At 40.3% G+C, this 11,713-nt stretch overlaps 1 protein-coding gene across 1 annotated transcript in view; it reads right to left on the reverse strand.

Annotated features, from left to right (window-relative positions):
• Nucleotides 1-9,986, reverse strand: part of ak5 (adenylate kinase 5) — a gene marked incomplete at its 5' end in the record, with an annotated part of 54,589 nt that extends 44,603 nt beyond the window's left edge. Inside the window, 4 exons of the mRNA XM_079214813.1 lie at nucleotides 2,901-3,073; nucleotides 5,795-5,962; nucleotides 8,567-8,753; nucleotides 9,927-9,986. Of these exons, the coding sequence (XP_079070939.1) occupies nucleotides 2,901-3,073; nucleotides 5,795-5,962; nucleotides 8,567-8,753; nucleotides 9,927-9,986 (588 nt within the window). The remainder of the gene's footprint in view (nucleotides 1-2,900; nucleotides 3,074-5,794; nucleotides 5,963-8,566; nucleotides 8,754-9,926) is intronic.
• Between the last annotated feature and the right edge of the window lie 1,727 nt (nucleotides 9,987-11,713).

Consider the following 11,713-nt stretch of genomic DNA (forward strand, 5'->3'; position numbering starts at 1 on the left):
TGCTATCGCGCGATCGCTCATCAACTTAAACTGAAATTTTTTTTTTGGGTCATATGGTATAAAGGAGGAGACTAAAATCTATGTAAAATCCACTAAAACAACAAGCTGTGAATCAGTAATATGTCACTCAACACATCATAAAACAATGTTTACGCTAGCAACTCTGTCATCAGGGCTCCTGCTTAAAGCTTTTGTCGGAGCCAAATGGGATGAAACTTTGTTACTAAATATGTACACTGGGTGGCGCCGTTCTGTGTTCCTGGGATTGGCCCGCTATATAATCAATCAGAGCATGATTGACGGCAGGTGTTGGAACCCAGAAAGGGCAAAGGGTTTTGACTGCTTGCACGGTACTGTTATGCTTCGAGCAACACAGGGTTAATTGTTGGCATCTAGGGACCATATTCATGTTCTACCACTGCTGGAAGAGAATAAACTAATTTTATAACATACAACCTGTCCGTGGATCATTGAACCGAAGCAAAGGAATGCAAGGTAACGGAGGCGAAGCAAGAGCGCGTCAACCAGATTAATCCAGAGGGGAAAGCACCTCAGTAGCCCAGGTATTGGACGGGGTTCCTTTAACAGCTTTTGAACACTCATACATTGGAGTATTTGGCCTTTTCCTCTCATCATTACTTACAAAATCATTAGGAAACCAAATTCTCCTCTGCTCTGCTAAACTATCCATGGCAGGAAATGAAATGCCCAACAGACATACAAGTCACTTCATCATATCTAATATGACTTCAGCTTAGCCTACTTTGCTGTTTATCTCACTGGTTGCTGGGCTGACATCTGGTGAACAGCCAGATGGTAGATGCAAGGTTTATGCCAGCGACACAAGGAAAGGATGATAAATGATGAGGTGGGCAGTTATTAAACATAATTCACAAGGAGGCGCAAGCAAAGGACTGGCAGTCACGAAGCAAGTGGGGGCTTGGTGTTCCTGTTACAGCCTTGTACCTTGCTGCATCAGCAACACATCATGGATGAAGACCCTCAGCTGTTTTCATTATGTTAATCAAAATGTACCCAGACAACCAGAATCACTTCTCTTAAATCTGTTCATATATGAGATACATTCTTGAGAGATGCTTTAAGCTCATATGTTAAAAGCGTGTTTACTATGCCATAGTCACATTTAAAGTAAAGTCCTTTTTAAGCCTCTTTTTGCTTCAGTATAGTGTTTAGTGTTATATAATATATAACTATGTCATGCATTGACCTGTGTAGAGTAATGGATCAAGTATGTCACTAATGCTACTTTGGTTAGAGGTTTGGGATACATTGGTAGAGGGACTCGCTACATATGGGACTAAGGAGAAGGTTTTGCATCATGTGTACTTTAAATAATCTCTATACATTTTTTTTTAAGCTTTAAACTGAATTTGTATCTTCCATGTGCTGGCTGCAGCATACATTTGTAAGCTTTTGTGCCCATATATACTTGTAACAAGTCTCTGCTGAAGTCTGATTGGACCGCTTCCATTCGTCAAATATCTTTTTTTATCTGTTGTCCTGTGAGGCAATTTCTGATTAAATGACACTTGAAAAGTGCTCGACAGCTAAAGTTTGTTATCACTATTATTTCCTTCCTGACAGTAGCACATAGGGTGCGAAGAATAACGTTTTAGGGATCTGAAATTTGCGTTTGTTATGCCATCCATCATATCAAATCCAGCACAGCAAATATTTCACATATATCTTTTGTCAAAGTTATCTCACGTGTTTATGTGTAAACATTTAGAAAACTATTTATAATTTATTATAATTTAATGCGCCTCCAACCAAAACATTGCATTCCTAATCTATCATTATTATTATTATTATTATAAACTTGAAAGGTAAACAATAAGCAAACACGATGTTGTAAAAAGTCAATTTTCTTGTATTTTAAAACTTGTAGTTTGGTCTTAAGTCAACACATTGTCCTGCATTTTGGGCATGAAACCCATGCAAAATAATCTAAAATCCATTCATCATCAGCTTTTTGTCTATATTTCCCACAGCAATTGTACTTTAACAAGCTTTCATCATGTAACCTTTGCATGGAATTGTCATGTGCTCACAGTTGGTCTCCTCATTCAAGGCCAAAGACTGCTCTGACAACCACTTAAGCTCCATTCACTGAGGAAGGCCTAGGGGATACAGATGAAAACCCTGGAAAAAAGCTATTAAGAGCACCCTGAAGCGAGCAAATCAATGTGAGCAAAACACTTCAACAGTTTCTTTTAGGTGGCTAAAATAGTTTTACTGCTACCTCCATTCACAGCAGTACATTGCTTTGCTCCCGTGCTGGTACTCTTCTCTGTTTCTCAACTGACTATGGATAAGTATCTTATATAACCCACTTAAAAAAATAAAAATGATCCGTAACATTTAAACCTCAGATTACAAGTCTTAAATCCAACTAAATCACCATGCGTTGATAATCTTCCTTTGAGGAAAAAAACTATTAAATTCTCCCGGCAGGTGTCGTTTTTATACCTAAGTTATAAAAGAACAATACCTGTGTGGATAAAAGGAAATCCTTTAAAAAAATGTTTTTTTTTCTTCTTAAATATGAAAAATCAACATCATAATCTTAATTCCATAGAAATATTGATCTGGGAAGTGTAAAAAATCATGTACGTTGTGTATACAGTGTTTTAATGAATAGTGCACAAATGACCACAGGGGGTCTGTGGTCATTTTCTTGAAAACAAGAATGCTAATAAGACAGAAGCATCCCTCTCTTCAGCGCGTTTGTGATATGGATGCTGCTAATTAGTCCCTTCTTACATGCACACTGAGATAACAACCTACTAGTGACTGGACACACTTCCTCTCATATTCTCCCTGTTTTACACACACAAACACACACTCTCTCTCTCTGTGTTTCTCTGTTTCTCTGCTACCTGCGGTGCCAGCTCTCCGTTGGTGATGATTTTAGCGATCAGGCTCCACTTTCTGTTGCTGGTGGCGTTGTGGATCATCTTCTTCCTCAGCAGCTCGCCCACAGACATGTACTGGAAGCCATAGCGCTCGGCAATCTTCAGGCTCTGTGTTCCCTTGCCGCTGCCGGGGCCACCTAGGCACAGAGAGAGAGAGAGCTGTTGATGTTTTGGGAGAGATTTTGTCGTGTGTGTGAAATGTGTCTGTGTGAGTGTGAAACATTGTGTGTGTGTGTGGGTGTGTTAGCGTGGGTGCATGTGTGTATTTACGAGAGAAACCCAGACTATGTGAGACTTTGTGTGTGTGTGTGTGTGTGTGCGTGTGTGTGTGTGTGTGTGTGTGTGTGTGTGTGTGTGTGTGTGCGTGCATGGCTCTGATTGTGTTTGCACATTTGTGACTGTGTGTCTCTCTGTGGGACTGTGTTGCTGCTTGTGTGTGTTTTGCGAGGGAGAAGGGCATGTGGGGGTGGATGAGAGAAGCAGGTAAGTGTGAACCTCCTACATTTGCTACAGAATCCTGTTTTTTATTATCTCTATATTTCAACAGGACAAAGGATGTGCAGAGGAACGCCAACAGGAGAGAACAACTCTTGGCTTGATGCTGATACTTTGGTCAAACATAATTATGAATAGATGCAATGTTAGCCCCTTTCTTAACGCAACTGAAAAAAGTAATAATTCCTCCAAAAAGAAAAAAGAAAACACAAATTGTTGATATTTTGGAATTAAGTTGCCCATCCAGTCAATTGCAATAATATCTTAGAGAAACAAGAAAGACACAAGTCGTCAGTTTGTGAAAGGCCTCCATGCAAAAGCTGCTTTTACTGTGTTTCATTCCAGGATTTCAGAAATGTTACAAAAGAAATGTCAACTTCTCCAAAATTGCTCTTCGTTGAAAGTCAGGCCAGTGTGAAGGGAACTAAGGCGAAGAACCAAGCTGTGTGGATAGCTTATTCCATCATGGTCTCACTGTCGGAGACATTTTTGTTGGGATGAGGAGAAGAGTGCACCCAAATGTGCATCCAAATGTAAAAGATGATATAAATCGGTGAGGGCAAATATATTGTTTATCTTAGACAGCCAAATTACAGTGAAGTTATTGTAGTATGTCCTTCAACTGAATCCCAAGTAATGCTCATAATTGTGTAAAAAGAAGAAGAAAAAAGTGTCTGGGTTCATCTGACAGTTACAATCATAGACATGTTGACGAGCACAGGTGCAGCTAATAAGGTTAACGATGGCTTATTTCAGTTTAAAGTAATCGTTCACCCAATAAATTACCATTTGTATATCAATTACTCAACCTGTGTTACCTTAAATTATTGATGAAAACCTTGTTTTTCTCTTATGCCTCCATAGTGAACGAATAATCCAAAATTTGAGAAAAGTCTTGATGATTTAAAAGAAATGATTAAATGTCTAAACATCAGTTTACAAACTCAACTCTTGCAGCATAATCCAAGTATCATCATCCAGTCGCATGCTCACCACTTCTCAAACACATGCATCTTCGCTAAAACTTTACTATTTAAAACACTCCAGACTCCATAGATATGTAGTGGGCCTGTGTAAGCATGAGGCGGTTTATGTGGTTTATAAGTGTTGTCAGGTTTGATCGAAGATGCATGTGTTTGGGAAGTGGTGAGCATGCGACTGGATAAATGAGATTTGGATTATTTTGCACAAGTTGTGTGAGAGTTTGTAAACAGATGTCTTTATCATTTACTTCAACTCATTAAGACTTTTTTTTCTGTTTTTTTATTCTTTGTTCACAGTGGAAAAATAAAGTGTCCTTGCTGAATTCAAGTAACGCGGGGTGAGTAATTGTTCCACAAATGGTCAGTTTGGGGGTGATGTATTACTTTAAGTTTCCCAGTAAGCATCGTGAGCCGTTGCACATGATATTAACTGAACCTGATTTATTCTTCTATGATCATTACGTCTTATGAAAAAGGCTCATAAATTTAACAAACTATTCTTGTCACGTTGTGTATTGGAAAAGATAAAGTAGACGTTTTGCAAGAGAGAGAAGTGGTGGGAGGATCAGAGACATACTCTAATATGTATTCAGCAGATATGCACTTTTATCTAACATCTGAGTATTTCGTAACGTTCGACCCAGACTCTTCCTGGCCACACGTGTCTTTGTCAGTCCGCCTCTCTCTCTGCAAACCTGACAGACAAAACATTTGCCACGATCCTCCATAGAGTTGACAGCTGCTGCCACCCTGTTTTAAAATAGGATTTTTTTCGGTCCAGCTCAACCAGTGTCATTACTCTTATTGTGCAGTTGCTGGGCTTAATTCATAAGATTAATGAATCTATTTGACAGGTTAATGCAGGCCCATCAAGGAAATCAGATTAGGAGAGCGTGAGTGTCTGCAGTGAGTGACATGCAACGAGATCTACCCTGCTGATACTAACAGAGAGGCGGGGCTACTTTTTAAAATACCAGGAAACACAGACAGACCCCCCCCCCCCCCCACACACACACACACACACACACACACACACACACACACACACACTCACTCTCCGACTAGGTTCCCATCCAGGCCATTTATTTTTAGATCAACGACGAGTCAAAAATACATTTTGTTTATTTTTTGAGCCTTTTATATGAATGGATAAAGCTTTCACCAGAAGAGACACTGTTTAGAGTGTTTATCTGTTTACACATAAAAGGATCTTTACGGACTTGTCTTATCTCATGCAAAACATCAGTCAGCAGCTTCAAATCTAAAACATCTAATGAGGAAACATTTTACCTCAAAACTTCCTCACGCTTGTGCTGAGTAAGGTCACAGATGTTTCTAGCATTAATGTTTGTGTTTTGGTTGGGTGCACTTGTTCTTTACCGATGACGAGGATGACTTTCGGTCGTGGTCTGGATGGATCAAACACCTCGTACTCCTCTATGAGCTCTGCTGTCTCCGACAGGTCCGAGTCGCTCTCGATGGAAAACTGGCTGATGGGAGGGAGGCGGTCATACCGTCTGTAGGGGAAATTGGTACTGTCGGGCATCACTGTAACACAGAGACACAGAGAGAGACACACACACACACACACACACACACACACACACACACACACACACACACACACACACACACACACACACACACACACACACACACACACACACACACACACACACATAGATGAGAAACAATTTACCTGGAGTAAGTGAGGATTTTTTTCCAAAGCCTGAAGTTTACTATCAAAATATTTGAATCATCATAATTATATTCTGTCAGTCACTTTGAAGGTGCACTTGTCACATTATTTCATACGCTGCAATTACATTTTAGGACAAAAAAAAAAAGAAAGTCATGCCTGCGCTAACAATCAAACAGTAAATTGAAGCTGAAACTGTCATAGTGTGATGAATCCAATGCTTCATTTAGGTTGCTAATTATACAGCTGTCTCTGGTGATGAAAGTATTGATTATAACTCATTTACCAAGGATATACATTGTTACTACATGCTATTAGAAGGGAGCAGAGCTGCTTTAATTTACATGCAGAACCAATATCATCTCTTTACACTGGACTAAAAGGAAGAGAATGGTGTTGATCATGCATTTTCACTCATGACAATGCATGTCCCAGAGATGGAAATAGATTGTTTTGAGGGAACAGAGATGCTGTGCCACGCGAACGTTTTAAAAAAAGACAAATAAAATATTTATGCTCCCCCCCTGCCCTTTTAACATTTCTTACGCACTGAACCGTCGATCAGGCCGAGATTGGAATAATTAAGGAGGCGAGAGAAGCCCTTCCTTCCTGCAAATGTTTTGAAACATGGTACATTTGAGCTTCAGCTTTCAGCCAAGAGGGGAACTGCAGGACACAGGAATCTTTATCCCTGATTAGGCTGCAGTTCCCAGCAGCTAAACACTGCAGCTGGTATCTTTCAGGCATCTAATTGGTCCAAATCTGAATTTCTCAAAGCAGTCTGCTCTCAATTCTTGTTGTTTTAAGTTGCTTAAAAAAACGTTTTCTTTTTTTTTAAACATGACTTTATTCTATCATGGTAGTCACTGTGCTCATTGATACCACACTCTGACCCATTAAACACAGTTTGAATTTAAAATAGACCTAATTACAGAAGGGTTCACTTAGTAGTACAGATCTCTGGCAGGTGTGTCTGCAACCACCACTGCAGTAATGTTTGATTGAATGCACACAACCCACTATTGGTTTAACCCCCTTCTACTATGTCTGAGCGGCGGCCATGCATTCAGCAGTGTGTGTACTTGCAGTTATGTGAGCTGTTAGCTGAGAGCCAAACAAACCATTCAAAACAATAAAAGTGTGCAAACAGTTTTCCCCCACTGTGACTCACTTGTGGCCGTTACCGGTCAAGGGTTGGTTAAGACTGTCAGCAGTCAATCAATGACATTATCAAACAGGATACAAAAGTAGTTTTGAGAAAGTGTGAGTCACTGCAACCATGAGAGGTCCTTGAACATGTGAGTACCCAAAAATGTGATGCAGTTTGGTGCATCAGTATGTGAGATCAGCCATAGGCAGACCGGAGGTGCACATGCACATAATCGCTCACTCACACATGGACATACACGACTGATCTCGTCATCTCCTGGTGAAGATCATCAGACGGTGCAAATAGAAAATGGCATTAGCATATGAGCGCCATAGTCAACTTTGCTTTGCAAATTTAAAATACATTTTGCATCTTCCTGCATTGGTAAATCCTGCTGGAGACCACAGCTTGAATAAGTGATGAATGGGGAGTTGTTTGGTATTCTCACTCTTGTAAATGATTAACGACGGTACACACGTTCAACTGTCCTTTACTGCACTGCAACAGGCTGCCAAAGTGAAGGCAGCACAGGCATGTTCAAGGCAGAGATCTGAACACTGGATTCTGTTTTTGAACATGTGGATTTGACAGCAGTGGTTGCTTTTAAACTTGGTATTACTGTGTGTTTGTGGCCGCTCTGGTGTCTGCACAATCGCTTCCTGCAGGTTTTGGAAACTAAATCTATCTGAGAGTATTGATGCACACAGCTGCACTTTGTGCTAAAAAAGTTTTCTATTTCACCACAATCTAAAAGTTGAAAAGTTGTTGCTCCTAGTAGCACAACAGTTTTAACAACGCAAAAAAAATCGTATCAATCAAATTTATCTTTTACTTTAGTTATTGCACGTTTTGTGTCTTTTTTGGCAAATTAATATGAAAATCTCAAAATATGAGTGTAGGGAGACGGTATAAAAGCGTAATTTCAGAAGCGCTGGATTACTTACTTTTTTTTATATAATACGGTTATCGTCACTTCTTGTATATCGTGACACCCCTGGCATTTAAATGTCATAGAATTATTTTTAGCTTACCCATTATACATTTCTAGAGCCTCATGTGACGCCTTTTGTTGGCAATAACAGTTCCTAAAAATATTACATTTTCTATGAAATCAAATAAACTAAAGCAGGAAATCTTCACATTTAAGAGGCTAGTATCGCCTTTTTTGTTTGAAAAATAATTTGAACAATTACTCAAAATTTGTTGAGTAATTGTTGCAAATGAATTTTCTGTCGACTGACCAATCGATGAATTCACTCATGGTCTTGGCTCTGATGTGCTACATTCAACATTCGCTGCTCACCATTTCTGAAGAGGGACCTGCGTGATTGCCCGCCGTTCAGAGGCGGAAGGGACTTCTTCTCCTGTCCCACAAAGGTATCCCACCGCACCTTGTCTGCTCCTCCAAGCTCCCTGGCTTTATTCAGGCAGCCCTCCAAGTAGTCGATGGGGTCATCGGGCCGGTAGTACATCAAGCCTGTCAGCAGGCTCTGGAGAAAACATTGGACGGGAGAGAAAATTATTAGATGTTTGTTCTGGCATCTCTACATCTGTATTATGATGCATTGTTCTCTGACAGCGTGGCGGTGGTGATTAGCCCGCCTTTTAATGAGGAAATGTTTGGAAGTGCAGATATATCTGGTTGCCTTGGCCTTTGGCTCGGCTCCACCGGGGGAACAAGACATCTCATTTTGTCAGAAGCCCATGAAATTGGATTCAGGTCATCAGGCTCCTGTGTTTATTTGCCATGCTGATGTTGTCGAGGAGGAAAGCCAACCACTGCGATGAATGTGAGAACGAACTCCACCCCAGAACACAAGTCAAGTTTGTGTTTGTGTGACATTGTCCCCCTCGACCCTGAATGTTTTAAAACAATCTGGGACTTCATCTCCACTCTGCTCACTAACAACTCCCACCAGCATGAAAACACAATTAAAGCTTCTCCCAACTGAAAACAATTGGATCTGCTTATTTAGCTGATAATGAATACATGTTCATATGAGAAGCAGTACAATCAAACTGCAGTTATGATGATGATGATGATGATGATGATATGTCACTTCACTGCTCAGTGTAATTTTAACTGGCTGTAAATAAATAAGCGGTGATTGCTTGCATACATTAGCTGCACTACACTCAGGATTGAGACTAATTAAGTGGGTGAGCCAATTTACTATCCCCTCAGGGGAAGAAATTACACTTATATTTCTGTCTATGCTGCTTAACGAGAGTCCATGCGGTGTCTCTATCATATTTCACAGCACTTTTTTTACTTTTAGTGTATAATCATACTGTAGTGATTTCAGACAATGTATTATGGACTTTTCATTTTAAATTCCCATGATTAAAAAATGTGGTCTCAAGCTGAGAATAATTTATTATGATAATGATTCTAATAATTTATTTCAAATTATGCAAAGAAGAAGAGGACTGTCTTTTTGGTTTAATTGTTTGGATAATAATATTACTATAAAAACACACTGAAGCAGAAATGACTAGTCAGCAGCGTTTCTCTCCTCGTGTAAACCTCCATCATCCAGAACAAGATGTTTCACATATCACTCTGACAGGCATCCATAAGCATCACGAATCTTTGTGCTAAAATCACAGAGACAAATCTGCACGCATCGCCTCATCCCCACAACGCTCACGCCATCTCTCACCTCAAATAGTTGAGGTATCTCTCGCCGTGCGAGGTACTCCTTAGCATCGTTGGTATTCATCTCCAGTCGGATTTCCTCTGAAATCACAACTTGTCCGGAGCTTTGTTTGTGCTTCTTCAGACGTCTCGGTGCCGCAAGGTATTCTCTGGTCAACAACTGGGCTCCAGACCGTTTACCCTCCGCGCATTGTTGCCTCGTGTGTGGACTTTACAACTGGATTCCTGCAGGCGATGCCACCGCGCCACCCTCCTCTTCGGTGATGCGGATGCGTGGCTCGTCCGTCCTCCACTGCGCTCTGCACAGCACCATGTGTGGCTCGGCGTTGGCACAGAGGTTGCGCGCTGTGCCAATTAACGCGCGCACCGCCTCCACAAGGCGTATTTCACACGGTTTCGCTCAGCCTGGAAACTTGTGGCTGATATTGATACAGTATCGCACAGAAAGGTCATTGGGTATATTATTATAGATTATGAAATTATGATCCTATGGGTGTTTTTAATGGAGTGATTGGGAATTCAAAATGTATTGTTCGGTTTCTTCATCAGAAAACAACAAGGGCAAAGTTCAAACTAATCAGTTTGACGAAAATCTATACACAAGGTCCACTTCATTTGTGTTTCCAGTGCTTTCAGACACATCTCATGGTATATCTCTGAGTGAGTATATATGTTGAGTATGATATCTGAGTATATGTTTTACTCTTTTGTCAAGCTTCATGTTTCCAAGATCGAGAATTCATCTTCAAGCTCAACATTTTGACACCATTATAAGAGGATTTGTCACATAATAAAACTAATGAGACCTAAATCACTTTAATCCCAATTTAAATTGACAATTAAACAACTAAACCCTTCAGTGCAGATAAATATAGCTGGGTGTATATGTGCTTGGCTGCAGGTCACCACTTAACTTGCATAACAATGTATATCTTTAGTTTTGGCCATGCATGTAAACACACAGACTTAAAGTTGAATTCCACTGGATCAAGGCTTTTTTTGGGCAACACAAGCGTAGGCACATTTATTGGCCGGTTTGTCCCATACGATTTAGTCCATATAGGCCACTAATCCTCTTGACAATTGGATAGCGGATGTTACTATAAGCCTCCTTTTTTGGTTATATCAGACAACAACTTTAGATTAGAAAGTGAGGATAAATCCATCCAAATAACATTTCAGGCATGCCAGAGAATCTGTAACTGCTAAGGACAAAACGGCCTGACAGAAAAATGCTAATTTATGGATTGAAAATAGAATAATGATTAGAATGATGCAACCCAGAACTGTTTAGTTGGAGAGCTATCCTTGCTTTTTTAATTTTCTAATGTATTTGGAGAGGGCCATTATTATGATGAGCTCTCTGCAGGTAGAGAGAGCGAGAGAGAGAGAGAGAGAGAGAGAGAGAGAGAGAGAGAGAGAGAGAGAGTCATTGCAGGTCAAAAAGCAGCAGAAGAGAATTCTGGAGGATTGAAGTGGTTGGACGACCTGTAAATGCGCTCTGCAGTGTGTCAAACCTGAATTTAATGTTGCTTTTCAAACAGACATTCTACTTGCTGCATTGCAGTGTTACATTAGAATTGCACGAAGGGCATGTTTTTTTTTATAGCTTCCCCTTGTGCTGCAGGGCTCTCAGACATAAGCTCCTTTAGCTACATGACATTTGACATCTGCTGCCTGTGATACACATGTCACTTCTCATTATAAGGCTTCTTAACCAATTAACTGGAGAGGGCATTTAAATATGAGGCTGCCATCATCACTTGATGGCTAATCTGCTTTTTAAACCAA

Source organism: Taurulus bubalis (genome assembly GCF_910589615.1).
Source record: "Taurulus bubalis genome assembly, chromosome: 1".
NCBI classification, from domain to species: Eukaryota; Metazoa; Chordata; class Actinopteri; order Perciformes; family Cottidae; genus Taurulus; species Taurulus bubalis.